The sequence below is a fragment of the Bacillus rossius genome, chromosome 1 (assembly GCF_032445375.1).
Source record: "Bacillus rossius redtenbacheri isolate Brsri chromosome 1, Brsri_v3, whole genome shotgun sequence".
In the NCBI taxonomy this organism is placed as follows: Eukaryota; Metazoa; Arthropoda; class Insecta; order Phasmatodea; family Bacillidae; genus Bacillus; species Bacillus rossius.
In genome coordinates this window covers 66,173,870-66,201,573 of record NC_086330.1, presented here as the reverse complement: position 1 = coordinate 66,201,573, position 27,704 = coordinate 66,173,870, and the positions used below count along the sequence as shown (strand labels likewise).

Below are 27,704 nucleotides of genomic sequence, written 5' to 3'. Positions count from 1 at the left end.
AACTCGCCGCAAGATGACGCTGTAGCGCATCAACTTCTAAACCTTTCAACCGATCGCCATGGGTAAACAGAAAACCATAGGTCACAGATACACAAACAGTAATTATGTGTCATTTCTTAATGTCCATCACACTGGACATATCGCTATCCATTTTGCTGTAACTCGCGGACAATATATCACCCGGTGTTCAGTCCGGGCAAAGCCGGGTACTGCAGCTAGTAGGAATATATTTTTCTACATGATGCAGGTAATGATACAGAGTTGCTTCAATGTCTGAGATAGGTATCGAACACATGGTTCTTACCCTATGGGTGACTGGTACTTGTGGCGTGTACTATCTCCACTAACCGTCTTTTACTATGTAATATAGATGGGACATGGTTGTTTTCAGAGATAATGGTTAAAATATCTTGGGTAAAGAGTCCTTTGTAGAAATTACTAGGTGTGGTAATTATTTTAGTCGAAGTGATAATTTAGTAAAACACGTAAAAATAACGTGATGATTTTTTTTTTTCTCTATTGTGTAAACAAATTATTGATAAGATGGATTTGTATGTAGAACTGGTAGTATACCACATCTCTTGTAGAACACTGCATGTTATATAATGAAAGACTTTTTGGTTCAATAAGCTATACTATAGGTGGAAAGGATGAAGTGGGATTTGTATGTAGAACTGGTAGTATACCACATCTCTTGAAGAACACTGCATGTTATATAATGAAAGATTTTGGTTCAAAAAGCTATACTATAGGTGGGAAGGATGAAGTGGTTCCTATGATTAAATGAAAGGAACTTTGATGATTTTTGTTCTAATTAAATAATTTAATTGAGTTTGGGATGTTTGGATGATGTGATAAATAATAGAACTGGACACACTAGCTCTTACAGAAAATGAGAATGGAGCTAACCATGTCTAGAAAACAATAGAGAATATTGTGAAGCTCACAAGATCATAGATTGTGGTAAATCTCTGACAACTGAAATGAGGAATCTATATCATAAAATGTGTGATATTGATGCAGCTCCTGGTATTATAACTGGTCACTACGGTGATGATGACTTTGCGTCTGTGATAGTGACACGAACGCAGAGATTTTAAGACTTTTAATAACATATATGTACAGAAGATGGGAGCCGTAGCATGACAGACCAATTGTTCATCGAGAGTCAATCCAAATGATGGGCTAATAGGCTAAATATTCTACTTGGTTCGCGAAATGATGATAATTTTTACGTCCTCAAAGAAACATGAACTAAGAAATGCGTGGTTTATAGAATCAAACCAACTTTTTTGATCTGATGTATATTGTTGGGAATACATATACAATTTACTATGAGTTTTATTAAATACCATTCTTACATATGTACTTTCAAGCTCTTGACGCCTACAGTGTACATAAAGTATATAAAATATTTACATACCTGGTTTTTTGTTTAACGTGTATATTTTGAAGTTTTAAATTTGATTTTGTTAAAGAACAATGACTGAAATGATGCTTGTTATAAACTATAAGTCCTTCTATAACTGATGTGATTTATAATGCTGGGAAATTTTGAGGACGGTATGAGCAATAGGATGTAAATATTATGTGTCATTGGCTTGATACTTCGCTTGAATGAAATTTAAATGATACCTTGAGATGAAAGCTGCAAGTGCGTGCATTGCGCGTCCATTTCATTTGTCGAATTTTCTTCCAAAAGTGTTACCTTATTTTGGTGTGCTTCTTCTTTCAATGATGTTTTAACTTTAGTATTATAGTAATTGGTTCTTGATTTGACTAGCGTATTATTCGAACCGGTGCATGTATATAAGCGAGTCCTAGACAGCAGGTCGCTCAGTTTGTTACTGACGACGACGACGGTGTAAGGATCACCTAGTTTGATTCTTCTGGTGCATAAAACGCGTAATTACCTGTTATTGTGAACACGGTGGCATCTTTACCATCTAAAACGCTGAACTTGATGGACGACGCACCATCGACTACGGGAACCCTGACGTCAGCTACGGCGGAGAAGGTGCAGATCCCGTCGGCAACGACGACGTCATCACAAGAGGAGACTTCAACAGTCGCGATACCGTCAGCAAGAGAGACTTTAATGCCAGTGGTGCTGGCTACACAGGAAAACTCTACGAACTTCGTTTTGTCTACGATGGAAACTTCAATGGCTGGTGATTCGGGAAAAACTATCGAACATCGATGCTGTTACTGCGACAAGATTTTCTCAAACAACAGCAATGCTCGACGACACGAGAAGAGAGAATGTGTTAAGAATCCTCCTCGCAAAATGTTTAGCTGTAACAAATGTCGTAAGCAATTTGCAAGGCAAGATAAGTTGAAAAGACACCTGAAGACGTGTAGAGGTCCTGCTGTGCGTCAGAAAGTAATGGTTTCTATACAACAACGATGCATCGATGTGCATAAGAGTATGCCTGGAGATGGCGCAACTGCTGCAAAATCATCTGGTTCGGGTCTGAAAGGATCGGCTTCATTACCACGGTATCCTTGCAGCTACTGTGATATGTCGTTCGCATTTGCTCATGACGCACGAAGACATGAGCGGAGTAAATGCAAAATGAATCCTTCTCGTATAAAGTTTTTCGCTGCGATGTGTGTCATGGTTGGTTTACACGTATTGACAGTTTGCGACGACATGTGAAAAAATGTAAAGGTGAAGTCCGTGTGTCTACTGAAGAACTACCTGTAGAAATTTCCACTCCTCGCTTTAGATTGGAGACTCATAAGCGTACAAGCAAGAAAACCGATGTGCAGCAACCGATTGGTATGGCGTCTGAAAATGAAAATACACATAAGACTGTGTTCGGTGCATCAGACAGAACATAACCAATCAGCTTACTGATGACGTAGCAAGAAACGGTCCATTAAAATATAACTTGTGGTTGGACTGTATGTATGGAAAGCCGTATCCATTCGATGACGAAGTGAAGAAGTGTGCATTCAAGACATCTGCTGCAGTAATTTACAGTTTTAACGATGTGAAGCAAACTGTTAAAAACGGTATCCAGAAACTCTGTCAAGAAGAGGAGGACTATGTCTGTAAAGGTTCTGGCTGGACTCTTTCTAGTGTAAGCAGATTGGGGCCAAGAATTAGTCATTTCACGCCTATGCGGACCTAAATGTTTATTAGATTGCTGGCTTTCGCAAGTGATCCTGTAGTAAAGTAGAATTTATGTAATAAAGTTTATTTTGTGAAAGAACTTGTGTTGTTTTATTTCTCCAACCTGTCACTGTTATGTTAAATTGTTCTTATATTCAATATTTATCAACTAGTATCGTACCAAGGACCTCTGTCGACCTAATTAATCAGTTTATTGATGGTAAATTTATTTAATGAATTTTGGTATTATACCCTATTTTGTGCGTTAGTTAAATTGAATTTTCAAGATGACATCCAAATTTTAAGATGTCGGGCACCTCAGTAATATTTAATGATTACGTACTCTAGCGGGTAAGAATAAAACTAGCATGAAGGTAATGTTGGTAATGATGGTAAGACTGGTACACACAAGATGGTGGCCACCAGCAGACGAAAACAAGATGGTGGCAATGAGCACTAGCAGGTGGTAGCTCCTGGTGGCATGTACTGAACATAAAATGTCGAATCCATGATGGTCGACAAGGACAAAGTCAAATTTCAAGGTCAAGGTCAAAGGTCAAGGTCAAAGTTCAAGTTCAAGGTCAAAGTTCAAGGTCACAGTCAAAGTTCAATGCCAACAGAAGAGGTTAAAGGTATGGTGAACAGAAAATTATTCTAACATGTCGTCTGCACACTTTAGCAGACGAAAACAAGATGATAGTCTCCAGTGGATGAAGCCAAGATGGCCGACATGACGTCATATCAGTTTACGATATATACCTTGTTACTGATGGTAAGTCAGTCTGTAGGTAGCTTCCGTGGAGGAAGGATCTGATGTGTTTTTTTATTTTTTTGCCCTCACCGGTTTCGAACCAAGGACAGGAATCGATCTAATCAATCCGTTTTCTAATAAGTTAATTTTTTTATAAATTTAAAAAAATATTTCATTAAAATCGGATAATAAATAAAAAAGTTAAAGATGATGACCGTAACAAAATGAGCAGTGATCTAGAATCCAATATGGCCGCCAGGGTCACGATCAAAGCTCCCCACAGCATGCGGCTTAGAGCGGCTTGACCATGAGGAATTTAAGCCACTATGGGGACATTTCTAGTTTTTTTTAAATTTTTCATTAAAATTGTATTAATTGAATTTATTTATAATTTTTAAAATTTTTCCCGTTTTTCTGACATAAAAATTACGGATTTTCAAGATGGCGGTCATGACGTCTTACTAGGTGAATATATATATATACTTTGATATAAGTGGTGGGGGTCAGTCTGCCAGCACCCACCGCGGGGGAAGGATCGGTCGCCATTTTTATTTTTTTGCACTCGCCGGGTTCGAACCGAGGACTCCGAGCTCCGTGTCGTAAATGTTTGTTTTTTAAATATTTTTTATTTAATTTTTATTATTTGAATTTTTTATAAATTTAAAAAAAAATTCATTAAAATCGGATAATAAATAAAAAAGTTAAAGATGGCGGCCGTAACGGAAATGGCAACGGTGACTTCATAATTCAAAATGGCGGAAAACACATCACTGGAATTTTCGAGAGCACACAATTACGTCATCCAATATGGCGGATCCAAGATGGCGGATTCAAAATGGCCGTCGGGGTCAAGGTCAAGGTCAAAGGTCAAGGTCACAACCCTCCAAGATTTCCGCCGTGACGTCACAATCCAATATGGCTGACCGACAATCCTCAATCGTCACCCTGGACCCTGTTTCCGGAGCCCCATTTACATACTACTGTAGTATTTACAGGTTTGATGAATTTTGACAAGATGGTCAGGATTTTAATAAAATTTGATGTCGAAAACCAGGTCCAAAAACGGGGTTCCGTTTTTTTAAATTTGTTTTCTATTTTATCAGCGCCGTTTCATTGTATATAGTTAAAAATTTCTCTATGCAAATATAATAATTCTACAGTCGTCGTGGCTGCTCCAACAGCGAATTCTAGCGGTAATTGCGAAAACTATGTGTGATCCGCGTCAAGAAATGTAGTAGAAAATACAATTTGCGTACATTTATCACACTGGGCATTGTTTCAAATAATTCTATATTAAATTTCGTGTCCGAGTTTTGTATTATAAGTGTAGGCCTATTCTATTTGTAACATGACAGCACGTGATTTTTCTCGTTACCGAGGTTAGATGTTACACATATCTGGCGTGTACTGGAAGACTAGCTCATTTTTTTTTTTTTTTGTAATTCTTCTTGGAAAATGGGGCGGGGGAGAGAAGGAGATATGCACCCCTATAGCCTACCCCTGAATACGCACGCTCTTACGCACGACAAGCAAGAGCAGGTTCACGTCGGAGCATTCTAAAAAGCAAAGCCTTGTTCACACAGAGGCGCACAGAACTGCGCCGTGGCCGTGGAACTGCACGTAAACATGCGCAGACGTGCAGCGGGAGGGACCTCAGAGCGAGGCGCCGCTCGTCGGCGCTGGGCGGCTCGTGCTCTGCTTGGTTCACTGTGCTCGCGTGTGCGCCGGTGTTTGTGTGCACCAAATAAACTTAAAACCTATTGCTTAAAGCATATTATTTAAACGTCCCATTCTTTACGTAGGTTTTTTTTCCTGAAAAAAATTAAATAAAACCATAATATATACCAGATAGTAGGACTTAAAAAGTACGAAATAAAATGAAACGTGAGAATCTACGTTTATTACTCATTTATGGCTTTACATAACATTGGTTAACTAAGAAAAAATAAAAATTTCGTAATTTGTTTATCCCCTAGCGTGGACTCACAGATAATATTTATTTTACAATAATTTAAAGCTGTAATAATTCTTAATTTTTTTAACAACATCATCAAAAACTAATTCTGATTTGAAGCAAATTAAAAAATTAACAATCTCAATAAATAGAACTAAAATATATGTTATAATAATTTAAAATTAATAAATAACTAAGCCACTATCAAATATATCGTATAACAACAAAATCTATCTCAAAACATAAATTATTACAATACACAATTTTAAAATATTCCAAAGTGATCTTATCTTTAAAGTAACATCCTTTTGACAAAAATAACATACATTCTAGTAAGAGATAATACTATTTTTAACTTACTGAAAGTGTTTTTGATTATAATTATTAATATATAAATATAATAAATAACTAGGATATATGATAGTAAACTTTAAACAGGGTGTTTATGACGTGTAAAACTATAACCTATAACGTGCACGTACGAATTGAAAAACTAATAGACTTCAGTGAGAAAGTTCTACTCTACGTTCGTGATGAGCGTGGTTCGACTGCAGCCAGGGCGCGCTCTGGGGAGGGTCTCGAGGGCCGCAGCCGTCGACGGGTCTGCGGTCGGCCGTCAGTAGACCTCGACGACCGCCGAGCCGGTGACGTCGACCAGCTGCCTGGAGGCGAAGCTGCCCACCAGCTTCATCTCGCCGGCCACCTTGGGCGTGAAGCTGTGCTGGACCATCACCGTCTCTCCCGCCGAGATGTTCCTGGAAGGCAACCACAGACTCACGCGTAACCTCGGCAACGTGATCTCGTGTTGCAGATGCACTTGTAACACGAAACGCGGGACACGAAATTTTACGTAGAATTCTTTAAAAAAAATGCCTCATGTAATAAATATAAGATACTTGTGTTTTCAGCTACGTTTCTTGAAGAGATTCCCACCTAGTCTCCGCACCCACCGCTAGAATTCGCTGCCGGAGCATCTACGTCGACTATCGATCCATTCGATTTGCAGGCCCAAATTTTAAACCGTATACTAAAACACCTGCGTTAGAAGCAAAGATGACTTGAAAGGAAAAAAAAATGAATGCCCGGTTTTGGACCTGATTTTCGAAAATAAATTCTTGTTAAAATTCCTTAAACAGTTAATGGTATAAATTTTCCCTTTGACTTTGTGAAATTTGGTTCGCACCATCTGCCTCAGATGGCAGCGCTGTAGTTACACATGCCTTATACCGAGCGCTAAGATGTTAAACATCATTGAGCGGAGTGGGGTGGTACTCCGGGGAATCGACATCCACGGCGTAGACGGATGCACGCAGTGAGGAATGCCCAGGTTCCAACCCCGGGGAAGGCTTTGTTTGAACTACAGAGAACAATCTATTTAGAATTATATTAAAAAAACACTAAAAAATGAAACTCGATAAAACGCCAGACAAACATGACAGAAGAACCGTGTTCAAATTTCTGCCTAGCCATTATATTTTTTAATTTCCTTGGTCAGAATCATCGTGTACCACCGGCTCCAATAAAATTACTGTTGACAAAAACGTCAAGCAGAAAATATAATTATATATTTTTTGATATAAATAACGACATTGGGCATCATACTGTTGAGTAAATATTTTACCTGTTTTTAGGCTGACCTCCGTAGTGCAATTGTTTAAGAAGATGGGAAAATCGCATCGCGCATTAATGAAGAGAATATAGAAACAATAATAAAGTAAGAACTACTTGATTCATGTGGTTTTATTAAATCGGCTAGACACTTTCATTACTGAGACCTGAATGTACAGAAATAATTAATACAGAGTATGGTTTAAAAAAAAATTGGAAACACGTTTTTAAAAAAACAATGGCATGAAACTACCATTTCCCCCCTAAAAAAAAAAAAAGGCCGCCATATTATTTAAATCACACAAGAACAGCCTCTATAACAACCAGATCTTAGAAATGAAGTAGACTGTATTTTTAAGGTCATTGTAACTTATTCTTCTATGCAATTCTAAAAAGAAAATAATTAACATATATTTAGTTCTAAAATTTGCTAACTAAAGAGGTTTTTACTATGTGAATTTAATAATTCTATAACAAAATGTTTTGACGTGTCGTCTAATAAATCGATAAACGCCGGCTGCATGCACGAAAAAGTGTCCCATTACGCTCATTGTCCCGTTTCGCTGAGTCCCGTTACGGTCATTTTATATTGCTCTTTGCTATCCTGAACCTCCTAGCATTGCGACCGAGTCCGTGGCGTAATTATGTTTTCATGCATTTCAATGTAACATTTTCATTGCTCTTTGCTAACCCGTTCCTCGTAGCATTGCTGCAGAGTCCGTGGCGCAAATATATTATTTTTGACTGCATTTTGGTGTTGGGTAAGCCATTTTCCTTCACATCATCCTTGAAACACTCCCATTCGTTTCCTACTTTTCCTATCATCGTCCTATCCTTAACAGAATAACACAGATTGGAATAAGTTAAATAGCAAATATGTATCAAAGTTATAGTTAAAATAATCTCTTCGTTAAGGTAATAAACATATTTGAATTAATGAGTGCAAATAAAAGTAAATTTATCAATTAATTGTAGATTTCACTTCACTCCTTCTTTGTATCCATACAAAATAGTGATAATATAAAAATGATTCAATTTTATTCATAAAAGTATGCAATCATTTCGTCAATGTTTTGTTATGACGTCACTTTAAACTATCGTCCGTAAACCGTCTTTACAGACAACCAATTTTTTTATATTTTTTTAGTTTTTGTTTTAAGTCATTATTTTGTGGATAACCATTTGAATTTTTTTTTAAATTAAACACTGTATTAATTATTTTTGTACATTCCGGTCTCCATTCTGAAAATATATAGCCGACAAAACCAACACCATCGAATTCTGTTTATTCATTCAGATTATACTATTGTTTTTATATTCTGATAATTCATGCACGATGCAACCTTTCCTATCCTTTTAACACGCTTACTTCTGCGTGTTAACTGCATTTATACACGCGCTATATATCATAACTTAACACCATAAATAAATGTGCAAAACAATTTAAAAATATGTGTTATCACGAAATCTGATTTAAAACTTGTTAAAATATTGGGTGATGTTAATTATCATTAAAAACCTATGATTTCTTTTTGGTTTTCCAATATTCTTCTCCTGATAGATGCTGTTAGCATTTATAAAGAAAATCTTATTTATGTAAATTAAATAAAGCAGGAGGTAAGAAATTAAGCATCAACGACTCACATCTTAGTAAATGCTACTATCAATTCTTAAAACTTTGAACATAAGTTATGGTTAGGGGCAAGAATGTTCCGCGAAAAGATTCCGAGACCAGCTAAAAGTTAAAAATTGTATCGTCGTCTATTTCGTGATTCGGTGAGTTTCTTTCAGGTGCATGTCGATTGTCACAACACCAGTCACAGTGATTCAGCGAGGAAGCAAATACATCCAGAGTGGCTAGGCCAAATAGGCAGCGACATCTCTCGCAGACAGCCGCCAAACACAAGGTAGAAACCTCTGGTGCAGGCATACCTTGGTCCTGTCTAATAAACGTTGAAATTATTTCGTGAAAAATTCCTGCCCCTAAGTATGGGTTTAAGGCCCCTGTTACTAACCTTTTCGGGCTTGCTATCCCTATGACCTATCAGGAAAACTTATTTCACCCCCCTCCCTTTTAAAATGCTGTCGAAGAAAACAAAACATGGATTCAAATAGCATTTGTTAATCATAAAATTGCATAAAAATGTACGTAACTACAATTTAAATGTACCTACTTTCTTAAATAACGAATGACAGTAAATGTGAAGGTTGGAATTGTTTTGCATTCGCAAGTTTGTTTGACGTGACGTCTAATAAATCGATGAACGCCGGCTGCATGCACGAAAAAGTGTCCCACTACGGATGTCCCACTACGGATGTGCCCTGTTTACTCATTGTACGCATGCGTGGCATCTCTCTTCCACTCGATTGGAACAACCATCGATTTGACTTTTCAATCATGTTTTCGTCGTTTGAATTATTAATATTACGTAATTTAACTATCGTCCACCGATTTTCAGCACAATCGGTACGGTTATTTAAAAGTAATGTTGAATATTCAAATACGTTTTGAACCAACAATGGTGTTATACAGTTACACATAATAATTCAAATTACACCCGGGATCTTTTGCACAATGTTTTAAAAAATATTGTAACACATTATAAATAAGTTTGGTGTATTTGGGATGCGTATTTGTTATGAAATCGTGTTATAAAAACGAAATAATATTATTCCCCTACAATGAAAAAACATTTATTACAAGTATATTCTATTTGATACTATCAAGTTTAAATTGGCCTCGTGGTATTGTAGTTAGCGTTATCGGTTCAAATCCCGGCAGCTGCGAAATTTTTTTTGTTCTTGTATAAATAAATACGACGTACGCAACATTTCAAAAGTAGGTAATAAATATATTTGCATTAATGAATGCAAATAAAAGTTAATTTATTAATTAAATTGTACATTTCATTTCACTCCTTTGTATCCATACAAGATAGTGATAATTCAATAAAAATGATTCGATTTTATTCATAAATATATGCAGAGGTACATTTTATCAAACAAAAGATAGAAAAATTAAAAAAAAAACAATCTTTCTCAAATAATATAACATTTTAAATGTCTAAATGGTTTGGTTGCAAAAACCAATTACGACTCAGTCTCAGGCCGAATATATTTCCTTTTCTTCTGGATCAATCATTTCATCAATGTTTTGTTATGACGTTGTCACGTTAAACTATCGTCCGTAAACCGACTTTACAGACAACCATTTTTTTTTGTGTTAGGTTTAGTTTCACTTAACGCGCATCTCAAGTCACGTTTCACATTGAGACGGTTTATGGCCTTCGTTTTTATTGTTACTAAAGTTGAGAAGCCACACACACGTCCACAAGTGGTAGCAAAAGTTATCATCATCCTAAGAGATCTGTCAGCTATAAAATATATTCAGCACCTACTTTTCGCCAAAATTACCGAGGTGAAAATTTTGAAATTCCACTTTGAAAGTGGTACTCTCGCGTAGTCCGAGAAATTCTACTTTGGCTAACACATTTTCGTCTTTAAGAATTTCATCAGCGCGAGATACCGCAAGTCACATGGCGCTGATGTCATTCTACGTATTATCTAAAAATTAACAGCATTATTACCCCCGCAGTGGTAATTACCCACAGGTTCGGAACGCATTGTTTAAGGGGATAATAATTTTTGTTATAAAAGTCATACTTCAAATCTTATAAAGAAGGCTTAAAGAAACTTGTTATGAACTACTTACTTAATGAGTTACATAACTTTGAATCCATTATTGGGAATTCGGTAGCAAAGGTATTAAATTGGTGTTAAGTTTTGTTTTTAAACAAATAAAAACAATATTTCACCAAAGAAAATCAAGAGGGATGTACGATACGACTCTAAGAAAAAATTCCGTGCATATTGAGTAAAATAGCTTTTTTTCTTTCCATTTTCCGGAAAGTGGTTGAAAAGGAAGTAAAAGTGTGATAATTTTTTGTCATTTAAATATTTGCCTATTCTCTGAAAGTGATGGATGTGGAGTTGAGGCATTCATGATTAACAACTTAAATAAAAAAATATACCAATCATTTTAACCATTGTCTAAAATTCTTCTTCGGTATAAAATTTAGTCTTATTGCAAAAAATTATCTTATTAGCTAATAAACGGAAAATTCTTTTTTTACGTAGTAGAAAAAACATATTAAAACAACAATGTATTTTTCACCACTTTCAGAAATTTTAGCTTAAAGCATTGTAATAGGTGTATGTTTGGGCTTATAAAAACAAAATTTAAATGCCTGATACTTATATAGCTGACGGAAAAACCCTTAGTTCTTTCCGATTTCCAACGATAAATATAAGGTATTTCGTTTTGAAGTAAAGCCATATCTCTGAATCTCGTTAAGCATTATGTAAGTTATTGCACAGGAATATGTATATACACACACAAACTACCAAATTCTATTTACAAGTTTCCTAAATCTCCTCTATCTGATATGTAAAATATTTACATTGGATTAAGGAAAGAAAGGTTTAGAGATAATAGAAAATTTAAGTGGTAGGAACCAAACTTTGCAGGAAGAAATTAATAAAACATGAACAATTAAAATTACTATCTTGTGTTTTATCATAGTTGAATTTTGATTCATAATGAAAAAACTTTAGGTTTGGTTGAGTTAAATACTTTATATACGAAATAATTAAGAACATTATATATTGAACATAAAAAATAATGAAAAAAATTACTTATATAACAATAATTGTACACCTAAGTTAGTAAAAGTTCCGATTTTTATTGGGTTTACTAATGTTGTGTTTTCACAAAAATATGATTTTCGAATTTTTATGAGCTGTTTATATTTTAACCTCAAAATAAAATATATTTTTATAAATTTTATTTATAAATCATATTTTTAATTGAAAAGAGGGGGGAGTTAAAAAAAATTGTGATGTTTGTTTTATCAAGTGCAAACATTATTTATGTTGCCCTTGTATAAGTTAAATGATAAAATTTTTAATCCTCTATTCTACATTTTCAATAATCATTAAATTTTCGAAAATTACTTTTTAAAAAAGTTTTTGTATTAAATTAAAATTATATTAGGTTGTAATTCAGTTATATAAATTATAAGCAAGTCACATTTACATAAAAGTGAAAATTTTAAATAGGCAAATCTAGAGTTTAAAAATATGCCCGTGTTTTAATTTAAAAAAAATGTCTAACAGTGAAGAAAAAAATTATTAGGTGTAATTAAATTAGGATTAAATTTATTTCTGAATCACTAAAAAAATCATCAGGATTTTTGCACCGGTAATTTATATTAAACATAAACAGGTCTACACGTTATAACTTTCCAAATTTGACTCTTATGAATGGTTTCAATATATATGTACTCTAAAATGAAACTGACATGTTGTTAGGTCTATATCTTTTGTTACAGACGTTTGGAATATTTTATATACTCCTATTACAATGTTCAGTACAGAATCGGCACTATTCTAAAATTTTTGCGAAAAAAGTTGCAATTACTAGCTTGTTGGAAGTAAAATATTGTTGGAAGAAAAGCAATTTTTACATAGTATGTACATTGTAACTTACCTGTAGGGGAAAGTTTGAGGTTTCGAGACACCCGGACTTTCGTACTTGAAAAAGCATTTCTCAAGTTCTTTCTTCAAAGGGTTGGTGAAACTAAAGACTACCGTCACAGGAACATTGACTGGTATCTCTTTATCTACCTGCAAGCATAAATTATTATTATATTTCATTTTGCTAGAAGTTAGTTTGACAAAAGCAACTTTAATTATAATACTAAAGCGTGATTAATATGGTGCTTAAACAACGTGAAATACTGGTGAATAAAGCCATTAGCGTCGAAACGTTATGACTGTGCTACTTTAAATATAAGAAGACGCCAGCGTTTAGAAGATAAGTCTTCTCAGAATAATGAACTACGAGCCACTGTTGCGCTTTTTGCTCGAGGTCTTCAATCGTAATTTCGGGGTACGGATATGTTAGGCTTCAAGACTAACCGAATTTAAAACGAGGAACAAGAAAACAAACTCCATTAGGCTGAACGTCTAGCATACGCACCCAGTACTAGCCAATTAACTTTCTGACATAGGAAGTAAGGAACTTGGATAATTTAAAATATACAGAGAGAAAAATTGTCTGGTCTTTTACAAAAGATTTATTTGGAAACCAGTCGTCAAGAAAGAGATGATAGTACTAAGTAAATATATATATATATATATATATATATTGTAACTTTTTAAAACAAAGTTATAGTTTGCATATGAAATACTTTTTTCGAGATAATACTCAGCATTTCTTACATACATTGGCGCATAATTGTATATTTTAATTGATGTTTCATTCAAGAATATTATTTAAAATACCTAATATAAAAGATAATAGAATATTCAAAAATTGCAATCTGTTTTATTTTATAATGCTTATTAATGTCTTCTGTTAATACTGGAAAGCTTTTTAGGGGACGGTTTACAAAAATACGTTAACTATTGGAGATACTTGGACAACCCATAGCATAAATTCCTGGGTAAGTATCCGAACCCAGTATTACAGCGAACATTATTTTATTGTGATACAATGTGTAAAATTTTGAATGCAGTACCGTAATATCTGTAATTTTACATGAATACATCGGTTCCGTTTACAAAAAATTACAGTGTACGGATGGACGCATACCTACACTTCGCTCTTATAGAACACAAGTGATTAAAATAATACCCGCATATTTTCAGTTTCGCTGAAGAGTAAAGAAGCAAGACCAAAGTGAATAAAGCAGCGCTGTGTAAATCTTCCTTAAGGCTGGAAAGTTCCGGCACAGGTTATGTTCAATACCTGAATGTTCAACTTTGGCTTCATGACCTCGAAATCGTCCTCGTCAGCCCACGTCTCGTTGGTCTCTTCGACAGACACGATGGCGTATATCTTCATGAGGCAGTACTCCACCAGCTTGTCCAAGTACTCGTCCGCCTTCACCCTCAACTTCAATTGTTCCTCTGCAAGCAGACTTGGCGTTGTCATGAAAGGTCCCTTCAAGTGTTTTTACAACCAAAGCTTTCCCTGTGGAACATGGCCTTGCCGCTTCTCGCCTCATTCCCGTAGTCCATTTGACTAATTTAACTAACTTTTTAAACCCAAGTTAAGAATTTCTCGTGTAAGTACACAAACATTTGTAAACATGAAGTTGCTTGAGTTGTTCTGCATCTGGGTTCTAGCCAGGTCATAGGCGAAGATTTTACCGAAGTTTTGGGTGCTTTTCTGAAGACGGTGACTCCAAGGTCGACCGAAGCCACGCTGAAATCTTCGCCTATGACGCAGCTAGAGCCCAGAAACCAAGAAACTTCAGACAATGGTCGTCAAAGCCTGTGATCCCTCTTGAATAAATTAAAACATATACATTCATTACTCTTTGAACATAGTGTAAAAGATATTAACGCTACCTCTTAATAGAGCAAGGAATTTTTATGATTTAACGGAATTATGATTTCATGCAGTTTTTTTTTACATATGCTATTGTAGTTTTGCACTGTTCGTCATCAACTAAAATACGAAAATATAAAAAAAACAACCAGAAAACAAGACTTAATCAGCTGATGTCGGACAAACGGAACCAAAGATGAAACTAAACAAGTATTATGGACAACACAACGACGAAAGCACGGACAAAAAATGTTCAACCAATAAATATCAGACAGCACAAGAATTCTGTTGAAGGAACTTAGTCCATGACAAACAGCGCAAAACGTTAATGGCGTATGTCCAAGAAACTGCATTAAATAAAATTTACCCCTAACATGGATCACTTAAGGAACGGAAATATGCCTATGCTACATACTAATAAGTGTCTTTAATGAGACCACCAACTTCATACAGTTATGCGACTACTCACTGTTGTTCGGCTGGATCTTGAAAGTGTTGGAAGCAGATTTCACCACGTTGGCCTTTATTCCAGTATAGAAGACACTCGCTGCAGAAAGAGCAGCCTTAACTTTCCTTACCTCGCTGGACTTGTTCTGAAAGTAACGTTACAGCACACTACCCATTAAATAATTTGCTTTACTTTGTAGTTGTGCTAATATCGTTGATGTCATTATAATGGTATAATATCTTACTTTATTTTACTTGACATAGAATAAATAATGCAATTTCTTAAATGTAAATGTGATATTATTGACATCCTCTATATGTTATTTAATTCTTTCTAAAAAATAACTTTGTAAAATATTATTACAATATTACCGGCCATATTTACCTCGATGTTCACTACAACACTGAAGTCCTCCCCGATTTTAATTTTTTCAAGGTCTACGAGTTCAAACACCATGTCCTCCCTGGAGACGCTAGGTATCTCGAAGACCTCTTTGGCCCGTGTCAGATTTCTAACAGCATTCATGAGAGAAAGGCGTTCCATTGGTGTTCCTGTAAACAGATGAATTCGGTTTGTGTTAAAATCAAAATGAATTTTATGGTTTGGTGATGTATAGTAGATAAAATCTACATTGAAAGTTTTTATATTATGAAACAATATTCTTCAATAATTAAACCCTAGTAGTAAGAATTTTAACATGAACCTCTTAAACAGTAATTTTTTTAATCAACAATTGTAATAAGCTTTCAATTTTTTAATTCCAGGAAAAATATCAGTACAAATTACAAGTTTTGTTAAAGATAAAAAAAAACAACATAAATTACTAGCAATAATTTCGTGACCTATACATACTCTATTTTCGTATTTACTATGTCACCTTAAAATTTTCGGTTTAAATAAGACAATTTTTCCATTGAAGTTTGGTTGTTCAGCTATTGTTTGAAAAGGTATATTATATATATATATATATATATATATATATATATATATATATATATATATCTTTACTAACTTTAAAAAAAATCTACCAAACACATATAGTAAATTATTGTATTATATTCTTATTCTTTTAACATAGGATCATTAGTTAAATGATAAATTTTATATAACTTGAATTGAAGGTATTTGTTATTTTTAGAACGAAATCATTTCATAAAAAAAATCCTTTTTTTTAAGATTTTAATGTTGAAAATAAATTTTTCCTGCCACAAATATTTATTTGATTACGTTTGCAAAAATATGTATTATATATAAATGTATTTTTTAACTCGCACTAAGAAACTGTCCTACCTTCCTCTGCTTTGTAGTTTCTAGTGACATCTTCTCTGTCAGTGTCTCCATTTGGATCGAAAATCCAGGGATGCTTGGTGTAGATCATTTTCCCAATGCTGTAAACGTTGAAGTGCTAAAGATAAGTGCAACACAAACTACGCACAACAGTGATTAAACAATATAAAATAAAGTGAATATTAACATTAAAGGTACCGACACCGATGGATGTAATTCCATAGTAGCTAAGGTAAAACAAAGGAGCTTCTCAGTTGTTAAATATATGAGAACCCAGTAAAACTATTCAGAAAATCCAAACCAAATTGCTAGAGATGTTATTGAGAGTACTTTAACATATAAGAATTGCTCGACTAATAATAAAATATGAGGTATAAAGTGACTTTAAATTAATATTATTAATATTCAATTTCATTTAATTAAAGAGATAAATTGATACTCAATAACTAAGTGTACCTTTGGTAGCTATGATAACGTTTTATGTGTCACAAAACAACAATTTCCGAGTTTTATAAGCTAAGCTCATAGTCTAAGTTACAAACAAAATTATGCAGTTTTGGCCATATCGTGAGCACAGTTTAACCTCAATATGCGAGGCTTAATTATATCCCTAAGAAAATTTAAAAAAAGTTTAAAATATTTTATAAACATTGAAATTTATCACGAAAGTGTTTTCTGTGGCTGCAAAAGTTGTTGGTGAGTCGTATCACCCTATAATATTATATGTTGATGATTTCAAAATAAATATTGAAATAAATTTTATTGTAAATTGTCTCGATAATATTCTTGGAAATAACATTTTTTATGGCTTTAGTTGTCTTTATAATTAATTATTTTCCTTTAAAAAAATATAAAATATATATTTAAATTTTTTGTTTAACAAATACCTATAAATGTAAGCTAGTGATGCCTATAATTGGTTTAATCCCATCATGCTGGTATACTAACACCCTCAGGTGTGGTCGGTTAAAGTACAGAACAGTTTACTACATCGGCTACTAATGTATTGTTGGGAACAAACAAAGCTCCAATTCAAAGTTATTTTTGGAATAAATTTATATATTAACATCACAACCTAATATATTTTATAGTGATTGATATATGTAAATGTTTTCAAAGTACAATATTTTTGGTTAACTATAGGAAAAGTTATCTGAAAATGGGATCTATCGCATATTTATATTGCAACATTATAAAAAGTGGAATAGTGAAGTCTTGTTTCACTTGGTGGATGTATTACATTTGTTACATATCTTCCAAATCTGTTTTCTGTATCATTTTTCTCCATGTAAGTCATGTCTATAAAATATACTTATATTCTTTGCGATAACGGTTTACTGCCATGTTACTGTATTTTTTATATAAAAATGTTTGTGAAACAGGTTTACATACAGTTGAGAAACTAAATCGATAAATTTCTCGCCCCCGAAGACAAGTCTGAAAATTTGAACGAAGGAGATGGAGCCATTTCCGAGAATAATTTCGTTTCAACCGTTTGGACAGTAATATTTGCAATGAAATATTCATTATTTGCCTGGAATATTTTATTATGTATTAAAAATGCTTCTTTTTAAAATATTTGAAATTATTTTTTTTATATCAATATATTTTCTTTTTTAAAATTTATAGAATAAATAAATAAAAGTAATATGAAAATTATTTTTACAAACTTATTAGTTAAATTAATATTTACATGTGTTTTATAGAAAAATGTGTATTGCTATGGTCAAAAACTTGAATTGGTTGAAACAATTTGCTTTGATGAGAACATTTTTTTATATTTCAAACAAATTTGATTTTAATAAAATAGCACAATCCCTAAAAAAAAAAAAAAAAAAAAAAAAAACATTTTCGATTGTATCTCAAGATCAGTTCAAATGTCAGTACTATAAACGTTCTGTGTTATGATTAGATGATCAGGGCCTCGCGAGTTACCATTCCGGGAGACGTCATCTTAAATTTTAACATAGATATTTATCCATAATTGATTAAGATATTAATATTTGTATAAACTTTACAAGTTTGAGAAAACAATATAGGCCTACACTACTAAGCATCTTAGGAAGAGAGACTTAAAGCTAGACAATTATTTAAAAACTTAAGTAAAATATTTTATACACTACACTAAAATACACTAACTTACTTTTTTTTTTTAATAATTCCTCATTTTAAGTATAGTCTAGTCAACACGTGTTTATACGCACTGGTACTTGTTGGTGTATATCTTCGTATACGACTGATCGGAGTCCGGATCCACTTTCCAGCGTATCAGATCGGCGTTCACGGAGGCCAGCATGAAGGGCACGTCGTAGTTGAATCCAACTGCCCCGCACTTGATGGCTTCCACCGATGTCGGACCACACTGGAAAAATCCTGCAGCAGAAGGAATTCAGTTGATAAGAACATACTAGTCGACCCGTGCGGGATTCCGCAGTGCACACCAAATCGTTTTGTGTGGCATTCTATTCTTTAAAAATTTGGGAGATATGACATTTCGAAGAAGAATAGAAAAAAAAGTAAACGGGTGTTGGTACAATAGAATACGTGTAATTGAACACATCTGTACAAATAGCTGTTACACATTTTTTTTTACAGAAGTAATATATTTAAGCATACCAATAATATACGCGTTTACTAAACCTTTTTAAAGCCACTTCATAAATCTGAAAAGGAATTACTTTAACTCCAACTTGTCGTTCAGGTAAAAATAAATTTCTAGTGTTTCACTAACGTACAGTTACTAGTTTTTTTTTTTTGGCAAACTTCCATTTTCTTTGTTATCTAAGTATCATTTCGTTGTTTGAAATCAAACAATTATAACTCGATCATACGTCAAAAAAATTCGCGTACATAATCACCCCCTCTCCCTATTAAGTTAAAGCTCTTTCTCTATTTTGCTCTCGCTGTATTCAAATTATTTAATTTAGATTATTAAATGTCAAATCAAAACAAATAAATCTTCTTGATGTTACAAAATATAACGCTGTAACTAATAATTCATTTGCAAAGACCAATCCGCATGTTTTCAAGAAGCAGCAGTTATAATATAATTCAGAAACTAAAATAATGTTGTTAAAAACATGAATAAATCTGAAGAAAATTTGGAACATTATTAATTGTAGTCGAATTACTATCAGTTAGTAAAATATCAGTGGATAATTCCGAGCCCCCTGATTTTGTCACCTACATTTTATCCCAATTATCTTATTTATGTGGCTATTAATTGTAATTGGCAATGGCTAAATGATAATAGGTTTCCATTCTATAATTTAAATCTAAGTGAAACACATATGTTGCTACTGCTATCCTACATTAGAAAACATGAGATACGTACAATTCAGAATAAACAAAAATTCATATTCACATAACTCTGGCCGACCTATCGAGATGGCATAGAAGATTTTTTGCACCGAGTGCAGAAATTGCTACTTTAACAAAATAACTTTTTTCTTAGCAATTTTAGACCACGTCATATATCAAGAATGAAAAGTCACTGTTTCGTTACAGAAGTCATTGAAGATATAGCTAACACGTACAAAGCCTCTGTTTTAAGTGAGTGCTATAAATAGTTAACAAAGCTAGATAGGATAATGCATACAAACAAAGGATGAAAGAAATAATTTATTTAAAACTTCAATAGGATTAATGTTGCATTGTTGTTCCTGTTTGTATTCTGGCCTTTATTTGTAACATAATACAAATAATGCATATAGTTAAAAACTAGATCTATATACACTGATAAGAATAATACGCATTTAAATGTTTAATTTTGTTTTAATTTTACCTTCTAAAATTACTTTGTGGTAAATACATTTTTTAATTTCATCTTGACTTCAACTAGGTCATTACAGACGGTAGCAAACAACGATACAGAACAGCAAAATTTGGAAAGAAATCTGTCGTTGCCAATGTCAAGAAACTATTCCATCATTTGCGTGGAGATTTTTCTGGGAAAAAAATATTAAACTGAAATCAAGATGGCCTGACATGGATTCAAACTCACCTCCCATGAAATTCTAGATAAATTTCCTACCAGTGCAACACCTCGCTCTATTTTAATTCGTGCACTTACATATTATTTTATGTACTTTATAGTAACTAATAACAGAAGCAGGGTTATGACGCACAATTTTCTCCAGCTAATTTTAGCTACTTATTTTTTTCTATTGTTTACATCAAGTAACTTTGTCTCATGTTTGAAAATTCTTAAAAGTAATAACAACGGTCAACGCATCCTTCTGCCACTCTTCCGTCAACAATGCTTGTAAAAACACCATGTGAAACACCATGTACTGTTGTGCAAGTTGCATTTCAGAAATAAATACCACTGATTAAACTTCTGAGAGCTGTCAAATTTGAGCAAAATACGTGACTATAAATAAATGGGCTCGCTATATATATGAACACACACACATATATATATGTAACACGTGTAATGCTAGACGAAAAAGTAAACCTAGGTTTACCAGGGCTAACTTAGCATAAGCCTATTTAAGTTTGTTGGGTAAAGTCAAAATAATTCGACATTTACCCGCGTACACCTAGATCTACCCAACGCTGAGTGGGTAATGTTAGGTGTTGCGTCATTATTGAGCACGTGACACAAAACGCGCGGACGACGACACCTCCGAAGTCGTTTAGAGGGAACAGAGGAAACAGTAATTTGCCTTGGATTTTTCACAATAAATGTTCCAATGTTTAGTTATTTTACCTTTTCCAAGAAATAACGAATCATAAAAGACGATTTTTTTATTAAAGATATGAAAATTTGGATTAATTTGGGGTATTAGACTCCACAATGTATTTGTTCATTGATTGCTGCCACGTTAAATCTTCCGGCATGCTTGCGTATGTTCTCGTCATCTGCATTACCAACTGTCATTTCTTAAATTTATTTTTGTGGCTAAAAGAAAGATAGATACTTTTCTATGTTATTAATAACGACATAAGAACTATTTTTTTAACGTGCCATTTTGTGAACTATTTTCATAATTATAATTTTGATTGCACGTAATTACGAAATTTTCTCATTCAAAATATTTTAAATAGGTATATTTTTAGTTAAGGCATCAATTTTTTTGAACGTACAATTCATAAAATTAAACAAAAGTTATCAATATTCTGGTTTTTCAAACGTAAAACAGTCAATTTTGGGTAGACGCCGAATTAAAATATGATTTAGTGATTATTCGGAATTTACCCAAAATCTGGGATAGCGCTAAGTTGACCCGGGTAAACCCATGCTAATTCTTCTTCTAGAATTACTCGTTACATATGAATAAATAATAAAACTATATTTTTTTTACTATATTATTGATTCCCAAATGTTAGAGAGAGGTTATGTTGAAGGGAAATTATGTTTGGCAGTTGGCAGGAACGTCAGAGTCTCACCGTCGCTTGTCTCCTGCGGCGTCGCGTCGATCGCCTGCCAGCCGCCGTAGCCCTTGGGCAGGTCGGGGCGCACCATCCACGCCTCGTTCCACACGTGGTAGTTCCAGATGGAGTCGTCGCCCTCGTAGAACGGGTTGAAGGGCAGCTCCTCGTTCTCCACGTCGTAGTAGCGGTCCACGGTGAGCGAGACGTTGGCGTCGTGCGCCGACACCAGGTTGGACACCACGCGAGAAGGGATGCCGAGGGCGCGGCACACTGTGCAAGTAGATTCGCGATACACAGGGTGCCCCGCGTCTCGGGCGTCGAGTTATGGTTCTGATGCAAACACTATTGCCTGCGGGCTCTAAGGTCGATCACCAAGCGGTTCAGAAAGTACAGCTTGGTTTCTGGGTTGCAGCCGCGTCCTTGGCGAATAATTCACTGACGTTTCGGTCGGCGTTGCAGTCGTCATCACCAGGGAGCAGTTACCTACTAAGTTAGTAGTACTAACCGAGCAGTAGGTAACAGCTCCCTGATGTTGGAGACTGCAATGTCGACCGAAACGACGGTGAATTATTCGCCAAGGACGCGGCTGCAACCCAGAAACCAAGCTACTTCAGACAATGGCCGTGAAAGCCTGCGAACATTATTAAGTGGTTCGGAACCCAAATGCATCCCTTAGAGTCGCCGTTTTACGTCTAAATCTAAAATTAAGTTTATTCAACTTAATAATTTGCAGGAAACGCCGCATCACAAGAGGTGAGGCAAGGACCCTGGCAGTCGTATCCGCAAAAGCAACTTGCAAAACACTTAGGCCTAAAAGTCTCCACAAGGTCCTGACCTGTCGAGGCGTAGAGTAAGATAAAGACATTTATATATATATATATAAATATAATTAATTAATTAAATACACACTCTGCAACAAATTACTAGACATTGTAACAACAAATTTTTGCTATGCAATTATAGATAACCCTATTATTAAAAAGAATTTAGAGTAAAAGCAAACATGTTATTTTTCTGAGATAAAAAAAAAACTTGGGCTTGAATTATGCGGTAAAAGTCTTTAATCGCGTAACTTTTGACTATACATAGAGTAAATGAATTTACTATCTAAACTTAACAACTTATTCGAAACTAACGTTCATTTCACCAATTAAGTAAACAATTTAGCCTACTATTTTTTTAAAGTGTATTAGACAAAACCCCGACTAGAAAGTGTTTCAGCATAACCATTGCAAAAATATATATATATATATATATATATTCCTCAAAAGTATAGTATGTGTAATTTTATTTGGATTTTATATTAACACAAGGGTCATTCATTATTGCGTAGCCAAATTTGAATAACATTGTCTAATAATTTGGGCGCAGATTGGGATATTAAAACTTATAAAAATATATTTAAAAGAAACATGCCTATCATCCAAAACCTACGAAACTTATTTCATTTTAGTTTTGTTTATACAAAACCATAATTAATTGGCTTATCATATGTTCTCGGCTTGACGTTGAATTATGGGATAGCATATAAATATATACATCACAATTTATGAAATTTAATTAAAATATGTTGGTTTACTATCATTTGAAGATGGCTACAAAATGGCTTGCCGAAACGAACTTTCCTTGGATGTGAATAGTATATACTGGCAGGAGCTGGGACTGAGGGCCGGTGCGCGGTGAGTGGTGTCGACCGCCATGTTGGATTATGATGTCGGGGAGGCAAATCTTGGATGGCCTTGACCTTTGACCTTTACCTTGACAAAAAATACAAAATACCCTATTTCTAAGGGAAATTCCCATTTTGAGGGCAAATAACCCGTTTTATTCCTCAAAATTTTAAAAATTCGAATTTCGAAATGCCTCAAAAAATATTTGCCATAGAAAAAAAGAAAATTCCTTATAAATGATTAAATTCTCCATCAACAATAAACCTTTGGAGGAGAGCTTTCGCCTTGAACTTTACCATAAACTAGAAATTCTTTAATAAATTGTTCCCACAAAATCCAAATTTTTTTTGATAAAAATATAAAGAATTATTGTTTACTTCAAATGTTTAGTTAATTAATCCGTCTCGGTCCTCGGTTAGATTACCGGCAAGATTAAACATGTAATTTAATATTAAATAATATTAAGCTTAAAAGTTGGGGAAAAAAATATTAATTTAAAAAATACTTTTGATAAAATTTTCATAAAAAAAGAAGTATAGTTATGAAAACCTTGATTCAAACCCGATGAGATCATTCGCTTAAAAATGGCGATGGATATTTCTACCACGCAAGCTACCGTTAAATTGAACTCACATTCCTAGGCAGATATTCCATCAGCCAGTATGATTTCATGGCAGACATCTTAGGATTCTCATCTTTATTTCGTCTACTGGAGATCACTATCTCATTTTTGTCTGATAGAGTGCACTGCCCCCATATTAGTTTAATTTTGAACCTATATATTGCAGTATCTTGTCGGGTGTCTGGACGGCCATCTTGGAAATTCTTAATAATTGACCTAGAAATTTGAAAAAAAATCTAAAAATCTTTTAAAAATCACTTTTTAAAGCATACACCATCAATTCGATATTCTGAACCGTCATTTTGAACATTCGTAATAATTAACGTAGAAGTTCTGAAAAAATTTCTAAAAATTATCAAAAAAAATCCCTCGAAATAAAAAGATTTTTTTATGAATTTTGAGAAATACCGAGTTTTTTGTCATGGTCACAGTCAAAGGTCAAGGTCATCCAAAATTGCCGCCGTGACGTCACAAAACAACATGGCAGTTGGCACTACGCAGCACGCACCGGCACCAGTCCCAGCTGTGGCCAACATATACTACTGGCGTGGCTTCAACACAGAAGATAAAAAATACTTATCGTTTCTAATCATGAACACTACGATACATATTTACTATGAGAACACAAATAAAATTTTTACACATTTTTTTTACGCACTCAATTCCTTCTTGTAAATGAAATTTTCTCTTGCAAAAAAAATACAATTTACATAATATTATTGAGCTGTGTTTGAATTTTAACTTACGCAGTTTTAAAATTTACTGCGTTTAAAATTACTCTCAAATATGTTTTAATAACTTAGCAGACTATAGATTTAATGGCTACAAGCTTGGTTCTTAAGGCCTGCCCTAACTTGAATATAGCTTGTATCAAATCTTGGTTTGCATGAGCTGCGAGAAGCCATGCTAGAGAGCATATTTAAAGGCTACTCTAAAATTTTCATAGTAAGTATGTAACGTTGTCATTAAAGGTAATCTTGTAACAGGTTTGCGTCAAGATTAATGCGACAAGGTAGCACAAAAAGGCTAATTATAATAACAATATTAATTATAAAAAGAGGTATTTCACCTTTCCATTTATGAATACCTAAAATAATGGGAGGAATAAATGAAATAAATGTTTTATTTTAACAAGCCTGCCGCAAAACGAATATGTTTAAGATGGTACTACATTGGACCTAAACGAGCTCAAAACACTGTTAAGAATTCCCATATATATGTATATAAATATACTACGTGAGTGTGTGTGTGTGCACAAATGCTTTGAAACTTACATTTAATGATATTCAAATATAATTTTCAGATAGTAATGAAATATAACATGCTATGGGCTACGCTCTCCAAGAATTATTGTTATATATGTAACACAAAGGATGTTGGTTTGTGTGACTTTGATAAATTCCGATTTTTATGCTTTTTTTTTGTAACTCGACGCTATATGACACTGCAGCACATTTACTTATATATCGTTCGACCGATCTCCATTGGTAAATTAATTTTTAAAACATAAAATCATAGGTCATAGACGTACATACAGTGAGTGTGTGTCAATTCTCTATGTCCGCCACACGGTCATATAATAACGATTAACAACTTCCTTCGCTTCGTCACTTCTATTCTATTCGCTTCGCTTCGCCATAAGTGGGTACGCACCTTTAATGGTAAGCGGTATGAAACAAGTGTTCAACAGGATTATTGCTTAATACCGACAATGGTTGTAAAGAATTTTAAGTGGTTGTGAGAGTTCGTAAACCACAATAATTTCAAGTGCCAATTTGGGAAATAGGTCTCACTGGTACTACTTTAGAGAAGAATGTTGAGAACAATGTTGAGACAAGTTTTAAACCTCAGACTCTACCTGTGGTGAGGACCCCGGCGAACACCCAGCACTGGCCGTACTTGACCTCCTGACCAGTGGTCAGGTACTCCTCCAGGATGCCCACTGAACCTGTCCAGGCGGCGGGCGCCGTGCCGTCCTCGTACTCGCCGCTCCAGTTGCCCGCCAGCACGCCCGACATGGCCGCGTCCTCGTCGTTCGAGTTCACCTGTGGAGCAACACGGATCCTTGAGATAGGCAACAAGCTCGTGCCCAAGTTTCTATACGCCCATAACAACACGTCTATCAGCTGTTCCCTGATTCTACCTTTGAGGTGCAGGGTACAGGAAAGGAGGAGGTCCGGAAAGCCGGACATGTTCCGGAAAACACGTGAGGGCACAAGCGCCAGTTTCTAATAGGTTACACCATTTTTTTTTGGGGAATAAGTAAAAGCCTGTTTATTATAAGGTTACCCCAATGTGTGGGACAAAAATAACAGCCAGTTTCTGAGATCGTAACAAATGTAAAAATCTGCTCCTATGTCTTCTCAGATTTACAATTCAAATTAATTACACTATACTACGCCCACCACCTCATTAAGTCAATTAATATTAATAAGAAGATTTTTCTTTGGAGAGAAATAATAACAGGAAAACTTCTATCTTCGTTTTAAAATATTTTAATCGTCTAATATATAAAACTACTCTTTCTTAATGCAGTGAAGTGGTCGGTGCGCGTCACTTGAATTTCGCGCCGCGCGGCGGACTTCGGCGCTCCTTCCCTTCCTACTTTCCCCCTCCTATCTGCGTCCAGTGCTGTGTTTTGTCTTCCCCTCGTGAGGTGTCCGCGCATGCGCGTGGCGCCCTCTTGCTTAATTAAAACTAGGTGTAATGCCTTGAAGGCTCTTGTTCGTTAGCAGTCAGTCGGTGCTGGTCGTGAATTAAGCATGTAGTCTGATACTTGCTTTAGAGAGAGTGTGTGACAGCGGGGAGAATGCACGTAAGTGTTGTAAGGTGGTGACCCTTACAGTAATGTAAACGGTACTTGGTAATAGCTGTATTATAAATTCTTATTTCGGCCGTCACCGTCTAAATTCTATTTGGCATTTATTGTTTTCCTTGATCGTTTTTGTATTAATACCATGCATAGTTTGTTTGACGTTTCTCCCCGTCTGGTCTACAGTCTTCGTTAGGACATGTTTTTACGTAATGTATTTAATGTATTAATTTGTGAGTTTTCTTTTTATATCTTGCTTTATCATGCTTTACAGTAAGCTTATACCGCCTAGTGTAGGTCAGGCCGCGGTCGCCTGCATGTTCATTTGACGTTTTTGTATTCTCTAATGAGGCATGTTAGTGTTCATTATCCTTGTGTGTAAGCGTTAATACTTAATTGTAAAATTTCTTTCAAGCATTTATCAAGTTAATTTTATGTATTCTATCAAGCATTTAATCCTAAAGAAAATATAGATATGCGTTCACGTATTTTGCCGTGGCATGTGTACTAGCACTATCAGTATTAAGCAAGTATTAATTATATGTGAAAGAATGATGTATTTGTATGATAACCACGTGAGGCCTTTGCCCATGATTAAACGAACTAAGTTAATGTAACTATTTGCTACTTCAACCTTTGCATCCATCCTTGGCTATAATTGT

The 27,704-nt window shown here is 34.5% G+C and overlaps 1 protein-coding gene across 1 annotated transcript in view; it reads right to left on the bottom strand.

Annotated features, from left to right (window-relative positions):
- Positions 1-5,747: 5,747 nt before the first annotated feature.
- The window catches only part of LOC134528946 (hemocyte protein-glutamine gamma-glutamyltransferase-like), a 55,070-nt gene continuing 33,113 nt past the window's right edge, over positions 5,748-27,704 (bottom strand). The window contains exons 8-16 of the mRNA XM_063362642.1: positions 26,089-26,275; positions 21,954-22,208; positions 18,767-18,935; positions 16,566-16,663; positions 15,660-15,826; positions 15,297-15,420; positions 14,243-14,403; positions 12,980-13,116; positions 5,748-6,578 (exon numbers count right to left, since the gene is read on the bottom strand). Of these exons, the coding sequence (XP_063218712.1) occupies positions 6,440-6,578; positions 12,980-13,116; positions 14,243-14,403; positions 15,297-15,420; positions 15,660-15,826; positions 16,566-16,663; positions 18,767-18,935; positions 21,954-22,208; positions 26,089-26,275 (1,437 nt within the window). The 3' untranslated portion in view covers positions 5,748-6,439. The remainder of the gene's footprint in view (positions 6,579-12,979; positions 13,117-14,242; positions 14,404-15,296; positions 15,421-15,659; positions 15,827-16,565; positions 16,664-18,766; positions 18,936-21,953; positions 22,209-26,088; positions 26,276-27,704) is intronic.